We start from the raw sequence: 19,149 nt of genomic DNA, 5'->3' as shown, positions 1-19,149 counted from the left end.
CGTTTTAGGTCGTATCCCGTTTTGTCCACTTTGGTGTAGAGTTCGATGGTTTGCTGAATGGTATCGCCTAGACACATGAGGACTCCGCCCCCCAGGGAGTTGGTGTAGAAGAGATACTTCTGAGAGAACATGGTGCAGAAAAAGCTCATTTTCTAGACCGATAAATATAATTTTTTTATTTATTTATTTTTAAGACAAAAAGAAATACCAGGGAGGAAAAATTCGCACAAATCCAAATCAGCACATCCTAATAGACAATCAAGAAATATAATCGATCACAGCAGATCGAAACCGTTATAAGGGATATATTATTGGAAACCCTTTACGGCAGTAATAATCACAAGCACGTGAGAACGGATAATACAAGATAGTGAACAGAGAAGCAAAAAATAATTGACCAAATCGATGCTATTATTCAACCAGGTAAACCTACTTTACGTAGATTCCTAACTAGGTATTCAACCATCTCAAGAAGAGGGTACTTGTGCAGAAGTCACGTCCGTGGAATATTGCTACCAAAGGAACTGGCACAAACGAGTAGTGACCAGTGTTATTATAGAGTTAGGTTAAACGCAAAAAGGAGTTTTCACAATTAGAGCAGTGATTAGTGTTAGTATAAAGGTTAGGTTAAATACAAAAAGGATCTTTCTTTTCCACGGACGTGACTTCTGCATAATTACTGATAGGTAATACCGCTTTGTCTCAGTACGTATAAAGACAATAAAATATAATCTACCTATGTAGCTAAACTGCTAAATGAATGAAATACTTGATAAACCTATAATACGTGGACTGACATATTCTTACGTCACTACTGATATATTCTGCATCAAACTAATCTATCAAACCTATAGCACGTATCATTTGGCACTTCTAACATAGGTATAATCGTCTGAATACTTAGCATATAATATACAATTAACAATTATACATAGGTACCTACCTAAACCTAATCTAAATAATTGATAAAGGCATTCCCAATTTGATTAATGGCGTCAGTTGAATCACTACTTACGAAAACTTTCATTAGTAGGTCATCCATTATCAGGAGAATCAATATCGAACTTTTTTTTTTTACAGTGCTTCTCATCGATAGTTTTGTAAGATATAAATAAAGAAAAAAAAGGACTAATAAAAACAACTAAAGAAAACGAGAAAAAAATTCGGGATTTTAGGTAAATACAGGGTGGCCCAGCGTTACCTGACGATTTTGATTTGCCCATACCTAACTTTGTTATAACTTAACGTAGCTTGTTAAAATTAACATCACTGAGTTCAGAACAAAATAAGCTTTTGTTACAATGTAGTCGTGGACCCCGCAACATCGAGCTTACGCTGTGGTGGCATTTCTTAAAAGAACTGAATTTTTTACTAATGCTCAGATGAAGTTTCGCACCCATTTTGATTTTCCTCCCTCCACAACCGATCTTAGCTCGTGCGACCTTTTCTTATGGAAATACATTAAAAACAAGGTCTATATTTATAAGACAAGGATTCTGGATGAGTTGACTGGTGCTTTTCATCGAGAAATTCGTTCTATAGTCCAAGTGGAAGTGTTTTCAAAATGAGGGCGATTTTTCGGCAAGCGTTGTCTTCCACACCTGATCACCATCACAAACACAGGTCCTCCCTTTGTCCTAACAGCATTTTTTAGAAATGTCTAGATGTTACAATGAACTATTTATAATAAAAATGGGTTACCATGTCAAATATCACAATATTGTAAATATGGAGAACAATATCTTCCCTTGACTAGAGAAACATTTTTTTTAAAGAGGTTTGACAGGGGGAACTGTAACTGCTAAGGTCTTATCGTCCCGAAATCGAAGAGAGAAGGAAGACAGGATAGGAGAAAGCCAGCCGTTCGAGAACTAACATTATCCGTTCAGGATAAAATCCACCCCGGGCGGGAATCAAACCCGCGGCCTGGCGCCTACAGGTCCTCCTTTTATCATATCTTTGCTGTTTTTATGTTTGAAAGTAATACCCCTGTTTTCTGTTTTATCACAATGTGTTTGATTATGTACTTGTCGGCTCATCATTCTTTTTCTATTTACATCATACCCAGTTTCATTTTGTCCAATACTTTATCTATCATATCTCATGCTTTATCACAAAATAGTTACTTTCTTTTTTATTTCTCAAACTCACATGAAGAGATAAATATAAATATTTGTATTAAAGACTGCGATTACATTTCTTAGCACCCACTCCTTCATCAATCTTTCTTCTTTCCATTCCCATTTCTTTCTAATCTTTTGTCAACAGCATTGGCTAAACTCTTCCTAATCTTCTCCTTTATCAGTCTTTTTTCTTGTGTCCATTCCCATTACTTTCTAATCTTTTGTCCACAGCATTGGCTAAACTCTCCTCAATCTTATCCTTCTCTACGTGATGCACAATCTCCTCTCCCCTAAGTCCGAACACATCGTCATTATACTTGATATAGGACAGAAGAATGTCATACACGAAGCTGACTAAGTTCACATATATAACTCTATACTGAGCGCTGATGTAGGTGAAGTTAATAAACTGACAGGGTGGCCACAGAAGACAGTCCGTGGTGTAAATGACGAGGAACTTGTCCCGTACTTCTTCCTTAATTTCGTCCTTCGGCTTGGCCTCCAAGATGCCTATCCCATAAAGGAAAATTATGATACATACAGGTGAAATGATCGCTTGGTCTAAACAGAGCTTTAAGGCGATCGACTTCCCCGACCGCTTCGGGAGGTACTTGTCTAGATATTTGTAGAAGAAATGCTGAGGTGGGCCCATAAACAGACCGGTAATACCCATGTGAGCCACCCTCTTGAGGTCGTATCCCGTTTTGTCCGCTTTGGTGTACAGTTCGATGGTCTGTTGAATGGTATCGCCTAGACACATGAGGACTCCGCCCCCCAGGGTGTTGGTGTAGAAGAGATACTTCTGAGAGAAGATGGTGCGGAGGATTTGGGTCATTTTTCGATAAAAATTTCCGACGAGCTGGGCCGAATATCGCTAATTGACGGGGTTTCTGACCAGTTATTTGGGCCGAATATCGCTAGGCGGGGTTTTCCGCTCCTTAGATGGTCCGAAGCTCGCTAATTGGCGGGGTTTCTGTTAACCGGTTAGTTCGTTGGGCGAATTTTGCTGAGAGGCGCACGGCGGAGCTTCTACGGTCTTGTTTGGTTCATTTTGACGACTGAAAAGCGAGGGGCGTTTGTGAATGGGAAGTTCCTGATGATTAGGCGATGGGACATTTTATTGGTATTATTTTTGGACACAATAATAATAATAATAATAAGGTTTATTCAGTTTCTTCACAAATTTCATCGTGTTCCTATATAAGTACATAATGTTTGTACCTACTTTTCAGGAACATTTTAGTTTCTTATATCATATCATGATTTGTTCATTTTCTTCTTCTTCCTCTACTTCTTGATTATGTCAAATTTCATTGTTCGTTGTGATTTTGTGATATAAATGGAAGTGATTTTGGGAATATTGTATTTATTTCATTAATTTTTAGTTTCGTTCGGGTTTCGTTTCGTGATTTTATCTGGTTGATTGAATAAAAATAAAAATACTAAATATGTAAGCTTTGTTCGTTCGTTTGTTTATATTTTAAAATGATGCTACACGTTCAACTTTCAAGATAAAAGAGTGATATTTATTTTAATTGAAAGATAACAAAACAAGGTTTACTTTGTGGGGCATTTTGTTTGTGATGGTGATCAGGTGTGGAACGCTAGCCAAAAAATCGCCCTCATTTTGAAAACACTCAATCTGGTTCAAAATCCGACATTCTGTCTCTAGCACTTCCTGGACTATAGCACTAATTTCACGATGAAAAGCACCACTTATAAATATAGACCTTGTTTTTAACGTATTTCCATAAAAAAAGGTCGCACGAGCTAAGATCGGTTTTGGAGGGAGGAAAATCAAAATGGTTGCGAAACTTCATCTGAGCATTAGTAAAAAATTCACTACTTTTAAGAAATGCCACCACAGCGTAATCTCGATGTTGCGGGGTCCACGACTACATAACAAAAGCTTATTTTGTTCTAAACTCAGTGATGTTAATTTTAACAAGCTACGTCAAGTTATAACAAAGTTAGGTATGGGCAAATCAAAATCGTCAGGTAACGCTCGGTCACCCTGTATATACCTAAAATCCCGAATTTTTTTCTCGTTTTCTTTAGTTGTTTTTATTAGTCTTTTTTTTCTTTATTTATACCTAACAAAACTATCGATGAGAAGCACTGTAAAAAAAGTTCGATATTGATTCTCCTGATAATGGATGACCTACTGATGAAAGTTTCCGTAAGTTAGTGATTCAACTGACGCGACTAATCAAATTGGGAATGCCTTTATCAATTATTTAGATTTTAGGTAGGTACCTATGTATAATTGTATATTATATGCTAAGTATTCAGACGATTATACCTATGTTAGAAGTGCCAAATGATACGTGCTATAGGTTTGATAGATTAGTTTGATGCAGAATATATCAGTAGTGACGTAAGAATATGTCAGTCCACGTATTGTAGGTTTATCAAGTATTTCATTCATTTAACAGTTTAGTCAGAATATATTTTATTGTCTTTATACGTACCTACTGAGACCTATATCTACCTACATAGATTCACACGTCACGAGAAATCAAAGCGGTAGATAATGGAGATAGATTAGTTTGATGCAGAATATATCAGTAGTGACGTAAGAATATGTCAGTCCACGTATTATAGGTTTATCAAGTATTTCATTCATTTAGCAGTTTAGCTACATAGGTAGATTATATTTTATTGTCTTTATACGTACTGAGACAAAGCGGTATTACCTATCAGTAATTATGCAGAAGTCACGTCCGTGGAAAAGAAAGATCCTTTTTGTATTTAACCTAACCTTTATACTAACACTAATCACTGCTCTAATTGTGAAAACTCCTTTTTGCGTTTAACCTAACTCTATAATAATACTGGTCACTACTCGTTTGTGCCAGTTCCTTTGGTAGCAATATTCCACGGACGTGACTTCTGCACAAGTACCCTCTTCTTGAGATGGTTGAATATCTAGTTAGGAATCTACGTAAAGTAGATTTACCTGGTTGACTAATAGCATCGAGTTGGTCAATTATTTCTTGCTTCTCTGTTCACTATCTTGTATTATCCGTTCTCACGTGCTTGTGATTATTACTGTCGTAAAGGGTTTCCAATAATATATCCCTTATAACGGTTTCGATTTACTGTGATCGATTATATTTCTTGATTCTCTATTAGGTTGTGCTGATTTGGATTTGTGCGAATTTTTCCTCCCTTGTATTTCTTTTTGTCTTAAAAATAAATAAATAAAAAATTTATATTTATCGGTCTAGAAAATGAGCTTTTCTAGTCTTATTGTTGGATTAATATACTGTTCAACTGTAGACACTGTTTAACACTTGCAAAACTGTAGACAACTGGTGGTGTAACACAAAACTGTAAAGAGCACTTGTAGAACGTTTGGTTTTAAGTACCTACTCCGTGAAATAGGAAGACTGTAGTATTTTTTTTTTTTTTTTTTTTAATTTTTTAGGTGCTTTATACCGAGATTCATTTTTTTTAAAAGTTTTTAGTAAAGATAACACTAAAAAAAATAACTTATTCTCTTATCAGTTCATCACAGATAACGCAGAGTGTAAAAATACTTGAGTAAATCTTGAAAATCACAGGTAGTAGCTGAAAACTAAAAATTTATTTAGGTATTTATTTTATTTATAAAAAGATAAAAATTAAATGTAACAAACTATAGGTACCTTATTGTCAATGACACACTAAAATGTTAAATAAACGACAGTTTGTGATGTAATTTCCTTAACATTTTGTTGAAAAAAAAAAGAATGCAAATATTTTTTTGTTGTACAAGTTTTTGTTTATTTTTCGAAGTTATTTCTTCTTAGAATGGTTAACAGAGAAGAAGAAGAGGAGAAGAATGCAAATATTTTTTTGTTGTACAAGTTTTTGTTTATTTTTCGAAGTTATTTCTTCTTAGAATGGTTAACAGAGAAGAAGAAGACGAAGAGGAAGAGGGAAATTGGCATGAGAAAAATTGAATATCGCATGCATGTTACCAGGCACGCGTGCTTCATAGTCAAGCATGTGCAAAGAACAGAAAGATACGCAGTACCTAGAGTTTTTTTTTATCACTCAAGATATCTCATCATTCTCAGTTTATGTTATACTGAATACTGCGCACATTGCATAACTCAAAAAGATACCCGGCGTTCATACAAATTATTTGTCATAGTCAAGCATGTGCAAAGAACAGAAAGATACGCAGTAGAGTTTTTTTTCCACTCAAGATATCTCATCATTCTCAGCTTATGTAATCTGAATGCTGCGCACATTGCATAACTCATAGTCAAGCATGTGCAAAGAACAGAAAGATACGCAGTAGAGTTTTTTTTCCACTCAAGATATCTCATCATTCTCAGCTTATGTAATACTGAATGCTGCGCACATTGCATAACTCAACAAAAAGATACCAGGCGTTCATACAAATTATTTGAATTCTTTTTCGAAGAGCTTTGCCTATGCCTAGTTATTACTAGTTACCTACTTCTATTTGGTCGCTTTTGGAGGATGCCTTGTAAGTTCTAAGCACGAGCAAGCTTGGAGGATAGCGCGCCTGCCTTGTAAGCGCTATGTCGTGGGTTCGATTCCCGTTTGGGGTGAATATTCCCCTAAATAGACAAGCTTCGTTCTCGGAACAGCTGACTTTCTCCTATCCTGTCTTCCTTCTCTCTTCGCTCTCTTCAAACCAAAGCTGACCCAGATGTGTTATTCAGACGACTTTTTCCCTATTTATTTCCAAAGTGTTTATGTTTATTTATCATAATTTATTACAAAAGCTGAAAACATACTCCCCCTCCTCTAAAGCTCAGACACTTTATTTATTTAAATTGTAATTATTATTATTTAAGTAGCCCCTCCATCCACTCCTGGTGGGCGATTGAAGAGGGGGCTCCTGCCGGCTTTCGCCTCAATCCCACAGAAGCTCAGACACTAAGGTCCGAGACTAGCGTTGACAGCGGCGGAGCCATTTGTTCTAAGCCGCACGGTGGTGAAAATGCCGAAATTTTCAATGCCGCACGCGTTGGCGCCGCGTTCGATGCGGAAGTAACCGTACACGCCCCAGTTTTCACCCCAACTATTCTTAACGATCCAGAAGGGAGTACTGTCACCGTGCACGCCTTCGCGACCATAACCCACTATAAGGACAACGTGATTCATGGCCCAACGGGCCGGATCACAGTTGCTGGGGTCCGCGAAAATCATCTGGAAATAGAAAACTAAATATGTAAGTATTCATATGTATATGTATCATAATAATTTCCCGTTTGGGGTGAATATTCCCCTAAATAGACAAGCTTCGTTCTCGGAACAGCTGACTTTCTCCTATCCTGTCTTCCTTCTGTTTTGCCATATTTTGGCAAAATTTGGGAAAATGCAATAAAAAGCCTTAAAAGGCTTATTGTGCCATGAAAAATGCCATAAAAAGACTTACTTTTTTGCTTATTTTGCCATATTTTAGGCATTTTTGGGTAAAATATAAAACCATAACAAAAAACAAAAAAAAAAGCAGGTACTAAAGAAGAACCATACTTAAATGTGGTTATGCATTTGGGAAAACACTTAGCACGAAAGGTCGATTCCTACGTAAAAAGTCTTCAAAAATCCAAATCTGAAGTCAAAACAGCGAACAATTATTTTAAAAGGTTGGAAATTCAATTTTTATTTGACATTGCAATTAAAAATGTAAAATAGTTGCCTGATTCTTGAAAAAAATCATTTTGCCATGTTTTGAACAAATAAATGCCATATTGCCATGTTTTTTAGTTCCATATTTTGGAAAAATAAGTGCCATATTCCGAACTTCTCTGCTTATCAGTATTTTTTTCTACTACCTACTAATTATTATCAGGCGCTCTAACTATGTAGTAAATCATTTGCGTCGAGCACCTATCTTGGTTGAAGCTATAAAACCAAAGGAGCTACCTATTAAGCTGTGTCCACACTTAGTCGACCGGCCATCGATCGATGTCAACTGACACGTCCACACTGCCTCGACAACATAGACTTTTCTAATCCTACTTACACGTCAACTAAGAACTCTAACCATCCACACAAGACAATAGGAAATAAAAACAACAATTTTTTAAATATTAAAAAAATTGTAATTTTTTTATATATTTTTTTGCCATTTTTTTTGGTTTTTCTATTTTTTTATTTTCTTATTTTTTTCAAATTTACATTTAAACTTCCATAAAAAAAAATGCTGTACAACTAAGAGTTAAATATATTTATTATCACGAACAATTTTATTCGTCGGTTTTTTGCTCTTTCCCCTGCGTTTCTTGCACTTTAGAAAACATTTTTCGTTTCTTGACATCTAAATAAAATCAGATGGGTATATTTTTTACCAAGGTTTATTAGAGTATATCAAATTAGGTAGGATAAAATAACTATCCTGGACTTTTTAAGCAAACATTGTATCACTTTTAAAATCCGGACTGCGTTCCTATAAATAACATGACTTGCCCTTCAAATTTTTTGCTGACATCACAACAAGCATTATAATGTTTATGTTTAAACAAAAAAGGTTTTTAAAGGCTTTTCTTCTGTAACTCCAAGTCATTTTTTTTTCTTTTTCAAGTGGATCTAGTAGTAGTCATACTTAAGTTAATTTCGCAGAAACTTGCTTGATTTTCATATGGTACTTGTGTATGTTGGATGTAATTCTTAATGTAAGTACTACTGTTTTACTATCCAATGTCAAATAATGTTGACAATAGTATTCTATCAAAAATTCACAATTTTCTGACATCTATGTGATAAAAGCATTTAATTTTCAAGATATCTTCTTCTGAATGTTATAGGTTTTTATTAGCGGTCTATTTGTTTAAAGAAATTTCGGGGGTAGTCATACCTACTTAAGTTGATTTCGCAGAAACTTGTTTGATTTTCATATGGTACCTACTTGTGTATGTTGGATGTAATTCTTAATGTAAAAGTACTACTATTTTACTATCCAATGTCAAATAATGTTGACAATAGTATTCTATCAAAAATTCACAATTTTTCGATATTTATGTGATAAAAGCATTTAATTTTCAAGATATTTTCTTCTGAATGTTATAGGTTTTTATTAGGGGTCTATTTTTTTCAAAGATATTCCGAGGCACCCTTGGTTTAAACTCACGGTGCCCCATTTTGGGAATCACTGATCTAATAAATGCACGAGTTATGGTACCTCAATCTACTGGTCTAATACAGAGTGTAACTCAAAATAGTTAGGTACCTACAGAGTGTAACTCAAAATAATTAGGTACCTACAGAGTGTAACTCAAAATAATTAGGTACCTATAGAGTGTAACTCAAAATAATGATTACTGGAAAGCATTTCGAAATCTACGATTATGAAGGGGGAAAAAAAAGGGCTAATCTAATAAATGCACGAGTTATGGTACCTCAATCTACTGGTCTAATACAGAGTGTAACTCAAAATAGTTAGGTACCTACAGAGTGTAAATCAAAATAGTTACCTATAGAGTGTAACTCAAAATAATGATTACTGGAAAGCATTTCGAAATCTACGATTATGAAGGGGGAAAAAAAGGTCTGGGTAAACTTTGTGTGAACACATGACTTTTTAAACGAAATAGGAGAGAGGAGAGGGAAAGAAACGAGGATTGGTAGGGGGAGAGAGAAGGGGTAGAGAGAAGAGAGGAGAGAAAAAGAGGGGGAGGAGGAGTAGGAGGAAAAGAGAGGAGGATTGGCAGGGGGGGGAGAAAGAAGAGGAGAGAAAAAGAAAAGGAGGAGAAGAAAATAAAGGAGAGGGAGAGGGCAGATAACTTCATTCAGGGGGTGTGTTTGATCAGACTATCACACAAGTTTGAAAAAAGGAACAGGGACTCGGTCGAAAGGCGCTGGAAAAAGTCGAGCGTATCCGAGTGGGGCAACGGAACCTGCCGAACAAACGCGAAGTTAATATACAGTGTGTTTATAAAGTAAGTTGCACCGTCTTAAACACCTCAACGTAGAAAGGTGAAATTTCGGAAATCAATATATTGATTCAATTCAATTCTCATATCTCCCCTGATAAAAAAAAACAGTAATGTTTCACCGCCGTTTTTCATTTCGTAGCAATAAAACTGCTACATTAGACTCATGTGGTCTGTGTCGTAGCATGCCTTTCATCAGATGGGCGATAAGAGTCACAATACTTTGACTCTTCATGTGTCACAATACTTCCTTCAATGTAGCAGTTGTTTCATTGCTACGAAATAAAAACGGCGATGAAACACTCATCTTGAAAAAAATTAATAATAAAAATAAATAATAATAATAATATAATAATACAATAATAGTAGTAGCCTACTGCTGGAGTAAAGGGACTTTTCAGTCCTATGCGAGCAGTATAAATAAGCACTATTATTATTATTTTCCCCGCTTAATATACTACACTAAATTTTATGTCTTGACTTAGACTCGAACCACTAAACTCGAGATTCAAAGTCCACTGTGCTGACCACTACACCACTGAGGTTGGTAAGGTAAGGATAAATAAATACTAAACAAATAAACAAGGCCTATACTTGGAATTGATCTTGACAAATGGCAAAGCTACCAAGTCTTCAATTATGTATACAAGGCCTTGTTCAGAGTGCAAGAGGAAGGGAACTTCCAAGTCCTATTTTCTTTTTTCTAATTAGTCATTGTGTTCATTTACTCTGATTGTAATATGTGTTTGTCATAATTCATATGTCAAAATATGTATATGAGACGTTGGAAACATGGTTAAAATAATAATAATAAAATTAGTGACCCTAGTTCCCTATAATATCTCAAAATAAATAAGACCTTAGTTGGACTGTGAGGGTAAAGGGACTTTTCAGTCCTACCCCAACAGGATAAACAAGGTATATTCTATCCTCTCACCTTCAATATCATCATAGATATATTCGTTCTCTTCAAAGTCAATGTCCTGAGATGATTCAATGTAATACTCCACATCATCTTTGATCCTTCGAATCTGAAATTTTACAAAAATTTCAAGTACATAAGACATCGGTGGTAGACACAGAAATATCTGCCAATTAACACAAATTTACATACCTAAGCCAAAGGTATTAAACTCACACACACACTCACTGCCAGGGCCATTTGAAGCCTAGAAGACTTTTTGCCTTGCCAATTTAACATGCCTTTTTGCCTTTTTTTCATAAGACATCGGTGGTAGACACAGAAATATCTGCCAATTAACACAAATTTACATACCTAAGCCAAAGGTATTAAACTCACACACACATACTCACTGCCAGGGCCATTTGAAGCCTAAAAGACTTTTTGCCTTGCCAATTAAACATGCCTTTTTGCCTTTTTTCCGTGTTTAAGGTATTAAACACAGAAATTAAAATACTTCCAACTACATATTAGCTCAACATGCACAGGTAGGTACATAGGTACTGATTTTCTCTAATCAAGATCGAATAAACTACGGGCTAAAAAATTCCCGGAGGGACGGGCCCAGCTTGTTTTCTCTTCCTCTCACGTCTATTTAGTATTTTTCACTTCTTGAGTCTGCAATCTTTGATCTTTGTCTAATCCCGAACTTTTTTTTTACTGAGCATTTTTTTTTTTTTTACTTTCCTTGCTCTTCCTCATACCTAGTTTTTTTTCGAGCATGAAAGAATACTTTTCTCCTTTTTGCTTTCTACAGCTTTGTGAGTACCTCATCAAGCCATCATTATACTCTTACTGAGAGATAGCTGTACTAAGCCAGCCTAGTTAGCTTAGTTGGTAGTGCGTCTGCCTTCTAAGCACTGGGCCGCGGGTTCGATTCCCGCCCGGGGCGGATTTTATCCTGATGGGATGATGTTCGTTCTCGGAACGGTTGGCTTTCTCCTATCCTGTCTTCCTTCTCTCTTCGATTTCGGGACGATAAGACCTTAGCAGTTACACTTCTCTCTATCAAACCTCTTCAAAAAGAGTAAAGGAACTTCCAAGTCCTGTTCGGGCAGGATAAACAAGGTATATTCTATCCTCTTACCTTCAATATCATCGTAGATATACTCGTTCTCTTCAAAGTCAATGTCCTGAGATGATTCTATGTAATATTCCACATCATCTTTGATCCTTCGAATCTGAAATTTTACAAAAAATTTAAGTACATAAGACATTGGCGGTAGACACAGAAATATCTGCCAATTAACACAAATTTACATACCTAAGCCAAAGGGATTGAACTCACACACACACACTCACTGCCAGGGCCATTTGAAGCCTAGAAGACTTTTTTACTCGCCAATTAAACATGCCTTTTTGCCTTTTATCGTCCTGAGATGATTCAATGTAATACTCCACATCATCTTTGATCCTTCGAATCTGAAATTTTACAAAAATTTCAAGTACATAAGACATCAGTGGTAGACACAGAAATATCTGCCACAAATTTACATACCTAAGCCAAAGGTATTAAACTCACACACACACTCACTGCCAGGGCCACTTGAAGCCTAGAAGACTTTTTGCCTCGCCAATTAAACATGCAATTTTGCCTTTTATCCATGTTTAAGGTATTAAACACAGAAATTAAAATACTTCCAACTACATATTAGCTCAACATGCACATCTATTCTACTTACTTTCGAGCACAAATGGATGGAGTTGAGCTTGAGGACCTGGTCTACTTCTACGCTCATATTGTCCAACATGCGGAGCAGAGTCTCCAGCTTGCGGATGTGATACCGGTGCCTTTCCACTTTGGCTTTGAGCTCATCCATACGATCCTGCTTGTCCTTGTCCAGTCGCTTCTTCTTCCCCACAAGGAGCGACTCGATTTCTGACTCAAATTGATCCAGCTGAGAAAAGAAGAATAGTTCAGAGTTAAATTTTACAGAAGGGGGAAACTTGTTAGGTGGATATTCCATTAAACACTAATGTCACATCGCTTTATCATCTGGTGTTATCGGATCTCAGGTACATATATCTGCGGACTTGTTTTCCATGAACGCACCATTATCTGAACATAAATCTCATGATAGGTATGGGTACTTAGTCACTTAAGTTACTTCGGTAGGAACTAAGTACCGGGTGTCTAAAAATCTGACCTTGAAAATGTGCAAGTAGGAAGGAGTTTTTTTTTCACGTGAGGGACAGGGCCAACCCTGTTGATTATTATCAATGGCCTGCCTGTTGAGATTCTGTCAGGCTTTATGCCAATTCGCCTTTTTTGGCCATTCTGGTTGAATCTTGGCCAGATTTTATTGATCCCGACAGTATATGTTTTATTGTTGTGTTGAAGTTGAAAATAATAATAATAATAAAATAATAAATTAAACTTCTATTTAGGTGCTGGGTCAGTATGAGAACACCAGAAAGTAACCTGTTGAAATATTTCCAATCGAATAAGTAATGAGCAAAGTTCAAAGTGCACCACTCAGACTAAGCTGGTCTACTCCATTTTTTTTTCACGTGAGGGACAGGGCCAACCCTGTTGATTATTATCAATGGCCTGCCTGTTGAGATTCTGTCAGGCTTTATGCCAATTCACCTTTTTTCTTTTTTGGCTCATTAAATTTGCAAACACCCTGTGTTCTTCCTCATTAAATTTTCTTATAGGATTGAAGTTAAACTTTATGAATCATTTCGAGTCACTAAGTACATTTTATTCCTGTTGCTATCCCTTTGGACATAGTTTTACATCCAATGGATCATAATTTTCCACAAAATAACCACACTCATTCAAAATAAGACGGCTTCAGTTTTTGGATCGAAAATCGAAAAACGTCCTATTTCCATCGATACAAATTGTGAAATTCCGTACTTATTTCACAAACAACCAATCAGACTTCATAAGGTACTTCATAACATCCGATATATTTACACCGCTTAAGTTAAGTACTAGTATATTCACACCACCACCAGCTTTTGATGAAATTGGATCTTGAAAAAGTTCGTCCAGTTCAGACTTATGTGGCGTATGGTACAGGTGGGCCAATAAATGGTACATTTTTTGGGTGGGCGAATAAATGGTACACATACCTACATACCTAATCTCCCTTGTACCTACGTAATTATATCAAGTATACCTACCTAATTAGGTATCTTTACAACTACCCACGAGTAAGTACTTGATCTCAAACCAATAAAATGAAAATCATTAAAATCCCAGTGCATAATGATGTATTTTCATGATGTTACCTAAGTTATTATTCTTATTAATAACTACCTAGGTAGTATAGGTACATGATTAATTGATTATTACATTGAGATTATTGAAAAGGTAAGTTGTTATTATAGGTGGGCATGTGTAGGTAATGATATCGCTCGTATGTAGGTTAATGAAATCAGGAATTGGAATCCTTCACGTGAGGATAAAACAGGATTTCTGGCATTGACATCTCGGGATAGGTGACCCTGATTTGTAACCTCCCTATGGGGGAAAATCAAGATGGGTACCCCAATAGATCACTGAAGTTAAGCAACGCAGCGTTAGTAAATGTGGATGGGTAGCCAACTAGCCATGTGGGTACTTGCGTACTGCTGGTTTTTTTCCGATTCAGCTCAACATCAAGGTTGATCTGAGTACGCAGTTAGCTTGGGGCCGAATTCACAACATTTTTGGACCTCTTCTGCCCTTCAAAAATGCACAAGGCGATAAATTGTAGGCGAATTTTGTGTCCTACCTTGACAGACTTTTTACTTTTTCGTGTCTAATAAAATCAGAATTATAACAACTAATCTAAACTTGATCTTGTCCATATTAACGGGAACATAAAGCATCATAGCATCATAAATTATATTATCTCATCACGCTTGGTCTTTTCTATAAATCCAATAGATCGTCGTCAATCTCACCTTGATCATCGATATTGAATTCCTGGGAAGGAAAGATCAGAAAAACAAATAAATTATAGTAAAAAAAAAGAAAAAAAAAATGCCTTAAAATTTTACAAATTAATGTTCAATATGTAATATCTACGTGTACATTCCCTTGTAATGGAAGGTACCTAAAGGCATATGTCAGTAGGTATCTTACGTATATTGCGCCATTTTGCCTGTTTTTTATTAATTTATTTAGGTATATTGATTAAAGGTGTAAAAATTTGACTACTAACCAATTGGACAACGAAGATAACCATAGTCATGGACTCGTGATACTTACATCGTCAATCACAATAGTGGGCACGAATTTTCTTCCCTCCAAGGCGTCCGTTCGATCCCCGAACTGGGCGAGAATTTCAGGTCCTTTGCTTTTCACACATGTTTGTAATTTGCGGAAATTAACACCAGCAACTGGGGCGCACTGGAAGAAAAAGAATGTTAATTGTGTTAAGCACGATGAAAGCTTGTCACAAACGTTGCTTCCTGATTTATACAATATACACCTGGGTAAATATTATGCCTTAATGACATGGACTCGAACCACCAACCTCCCTCTCCCTTTGGAAGGAATAGGAAAAATAGTAAGCTTTCAGGTGAATGTCCAAGGAAAATTGCCAGTGAAAAAGTTTCTTTAAATCTATACTAATCAAGTAGCCTTCTAAATCCTTAAAAATCACGTTTTCACAATCAGACGGTTTGTTGGACAGTCAAAACGTGCGTGGTGGAAAAAGTTCGAGACCTAGGGGTGTCAGACTGTCTGAGCGTGAGTGGCCACCATTTGATTGCATGGAAAGAGGCTTTTGAGTACCTACGTTATCCTAACAGCAGACGAGCTACCTTCAAGCTAACTAACTCGATCCATTTCGGTTACCTGTTTCACGTCTTTCTCTATGGAAAAAGAACTGGCACTAGCCATACAGTTATAGTACCGGATCAAATGTTTGGGTCGACTTGCTTGAAGCAGATGAGTGGCACATGCCAGGTAGAGATTACCAAAACATTCCGGTTCACCATGCTGACATTTGAACTCCCAGGTTCCATCGGAATTCTTCGTATGCTGTGAACAGAAAAACGGTTCGTGTTTGTACAATGGGGGGGAAAATTGGAGTGGTCAATTCAAGAAGATTTCAAGTCCATTTTTGGAAAAATCGAGTCATATCAATTACCATTTAACTGTATTATTTCCCCATCAGCTCATCTAACATGCAGGTAGGAATGTACCTATTGTCAAAAGTTGCATCAGTAGATTGTGTTACTATGACAATTAAATCTTTGATAGATACCTACATATAGGTACACGTAATCGGAATAGGTACATAGTGCATACCTATAATTATTCTATTGTGTTGAAGAAATATGATATCAAACAGGGCTGGAATCATTAGGGGTTGCTGTAAAGTCTGTAAATCACAGAGCGGATTTCATGGCCTCATATTGTAGGGATAAATAATTAATACCACGTACCTACCCGCCTATACCTACCTAATTATAATGTGCTATGTGGTGTTTTTTAGTGCTCAAAAGATGGTGTTTTAACAAGTCCATTTACTTGTAAAGTAGGCAAGCTCTACTATTATATTGATCCAGCAGTAAGTTCTACTGCTTACTTATATCATTTTGATCTGATTAGTTACCAAATCCTCATTAGTTTTTATTATTATTATTATTATTATTATTTTATTAGGGGGCGTCAACAATTCGTTAAGTATATAAAATTACATTTTGCCCTGGTTGTGGGATTCAAAACCACGACCTCCTCATTAGCAGGCGAACTCTTCACCACTGTGTATTTCTTCAGGTGAGGCCAGACACGCTCAGACCGTCTGACAAACCGCTCAAGCTTTTGCCACCACGCACGCTCCGACTGTCCGTGACAGACCCTGGTCTGAGCCTGAGCGGCGAGGATAACACGAGCCTGGTTGAATAAGAAATAACTCATATCAAGAACCTATCTATGTATGTATGTTATCTATCATAAGTTCGATCGCCTGGTCCATTAGGCTCTATGCTAGTTGATCTTCTTTACTGACAGGTATCAAAATAAGTCTAAATTCTCATGAGTCATGGTTTTAATATTATGGTGCACTATTATGGTACCTACACCAACTTACCAAGCTCTCTGTTATGCTTCGCACGAGTAACAACCCCCAAGGCCGAAAAGAAAGTGGAGCGGAAAGCATAGAGCTGGGGCTTCCAACTAGCGGCCTTTGGATGATACAAATTTCTTGACCCCGCCGAGAATCGAACCCGGGTCTCCCGCGTGCAAGGCGAGCGCAGTGACCACTACGCCATGGAAGCTGACTAGGAATACCGTAGTACCTAAATAGTAAGTAGGTATAGTAAGTGCCTAGCACTGTCATTTGTCATGATGTATGTAATCAGAGTCCAGGTAGCGGACTAGCGGTCAATGTTAATTGCCCAAGGCTTTAAGCACTACACATTGACATTGATCATTGAACAAATACCCAAGTATAAGTAGGTACCTACACAGGTATATTTTCAAACTTCGATACATACGTTTCTTCAGTCTGTAGCTATGCTATTGGGTCGCGGGCTAGATTCTCGCCCGGGGCGGACTAAGTACGGGTATCCTAAACAGATAAAGTTCTCGGAACGACTGGCTTTCTTCCATCCTGTGATATTTCTCTCTTTGATTTCGCTGACGATAAGATGTCCGTTGTTACAGTTCCCTCTATGAAATCTCGAAAAAAAGGTAACTATAATAAATTATACCGACTTTTTTTTCTACTGATACCTACCTAAGTGTGACAAGCAGATGTTGGGTGGATAAAAATTATTTTAATCCGCGCTACTCAAGAGGCCTAAAAGAATAAAAATTAGGAGTACCAGCTTAGCCATTATCTTATTATCTCACATGAGTTGCTACCTATACCTACTCATCACTATCCAAACAATCACATTAACCACTCTGAAATTCAACCTCCAAACCGATGACTATTACGCGTGGCAGAGATGTCTGTCTGAATATGAAAAGGAAAAGCTTCGCTTCCTAGATACAGCGGCGAGAATCAGACTAAGCTTCAACGAACATATTCAAAAGTTGACCTCTCTAAAGTATGATGCAGCCCGCTATCAACAAGAACTTCAAAACCTTCTTCAACAATAAGCTTCAACGAACATATTCAAAAGTTGACCTCTCTAAAGTATGATGCAGCCCGCTATCAACAAGAACTTCAAAACCTTCTTCAACAGTTCCAATCGCAATTCACACCCACTGTGGAATTGTTCAAAACAAATATTAAGAATTTGTATGATACGATTCGAGATGAGAAGAGAAGAAGAAGATGGTGGAGTACCGTCAAGACAACTCAAGTGACGACAGGGGCTGATGGTAGTGTAACAAAAAGTACGACCACAGAAACTAGATCTGGAATAGGCGGCCAGCAAACCGGATCTTTCTTGAAGAAAACTCAAGTATCGAATAGTGTGTCAAGTTCTAGTGGTGGTTATGAAGCTTCAAGTCAGAAATCCAGCGGGGGATATGGAAGTGCTAGCGGTTATGCTGCAGCAGCAAGTCCATCAACCACGGAGTTGAAAGAAACCGCTTTCAGAGCCGGTGGAAGCTCTGTCGACAACAACCAAATAAACTTTGCTTCGGGACAAACGAGATCGGGATTGAAAGATACTTACGGAGGTGCATCGAAAGATCCTTACTCCACCAGCGGCGGTAGCGGTGGTTACAGGAGAAGAAGAAGGACTTTGGGGCTGCTTGGAGCGAGAAGATCAGGAGGTGGTGGTTATGGAAGTAGTGGTTACGGATCAGACGGCTATGGAAGTGGAGGTGGTGGCGGAGGTGGTGCTGGTGTAGGTGTTAGTGTAGGAGTAGGTGCTGGAGGTGGCGGAATTGGTAGAAGTGGAGCTGGAGTAGGAGTTGGAGTTAGCGTAGGAGTAGGAGCTGGATCTGGAGGTGGAGGTCATGGAAGACACGGCGGTGGTGGTGGTTATATGGAGGTGGCGGAATTGGTAGAAGTGGAGCTGGAGTAGGAGTTGGAGTTAGCGTAGGAGTAGGAGCTGGATCTGGAGGTGGAGGTCATAGAAGACACGGCGGTGGTGGTGGTCATGGAGGACACGGTGGAGGTGGTGGTGGAATTGGAGGAGGTCATGGAGGATTCAATGGTGGAAGTGGCCCAGGTGGTCCAGAATATGGAGGAGGTCCCGGTGGCCCCGGAGGTCCAGGAGGCCTCGGAGGTATTGGAGGTGGTCCAGGAGGTATTGGAGGTGG

General features: G+C 37.6%; 3 protein-coding genes across 3 annotated transcripts in view; all 3 read right to left on the bottom strand.

The window, feature by feature from the left end:
* LOC113466329 (glutathione synthetase, chloroplastic-like) overlaps positions 1 to 19,149 on the bottom strand; it is a 61,180-nt gene that overhangs the window by 3,730 nt on the left and 38,301 nt on the right. The window lies entirely within an intron of this gene.
* Positions 166 to 5,517, bottom strand: LOC103506616 (PXMP2/4 family protein 4-like). The gene is made up of 2 exons (XM_008471012.2): positions 5,083 to 5,517; positions 166 to 3,181 (listed from the first exon to the last, which is right to left on the bottom strand). Exon 2 carries the CDS (start codon positions 2,956 to 2,958, stop codon positions 2,302 to 2,304), a length of 657 nt encoding a protein of 218 aa, XP_008469234.1. The 5' UTR covers positions 2,959 to 3,181; positions 5,083 to 5,517; the 3' UTR covers positions 166 to 2,301.
* Positions 14,842 to 19,149, bottom strand: part of LOC103506626 (gamma-interferon-inducible lysosomal thiol reductase-like) — an 11,308-nt gene continuing 7,000 nt past the window's right edge. The window contains exons 3-5 of the mRNA XM_008471022.3: positions 15,778 to 15,963; positions 15,187 to 15,327; positions 14,842 to 14,901 (exon numbers count right to left, since the gene is read on the bottom strand). Coding sequence (XP_008469244.1) covers positions 14,848 to 14,901; positions 15,187 to 15,327; positions 15,778 to 15,963 — 381 coding nt within the window. The 3' untranslated portion in view covers positions 14,842 to 14,847. The remainder of the gene's footprint in view (positions 14,902 to 15,186; positions 15,328 to 15,777; positions 15,964 to 19,149) is intronic.

Source organism: Diaphorina citri, unplaced genomic scaffold, assembly GCF_000475195.1.
Source record: "Diaphorina citri unplaced genomic scaffold, Diaci psyllid genome assembly version 1.1 scaffold251, whole genome shotgun sequence".
In the NCBI taxonomy this organism is placed as follows: Eukaryota; Metazoa; Arthropoda; class Insecta; order Hemiptera; family Psyllidae; genus Diaphorina; species Diaphorina citri.
This window is presented reverse-complemented; position numbering and strand designations above follow the sequence as displayed.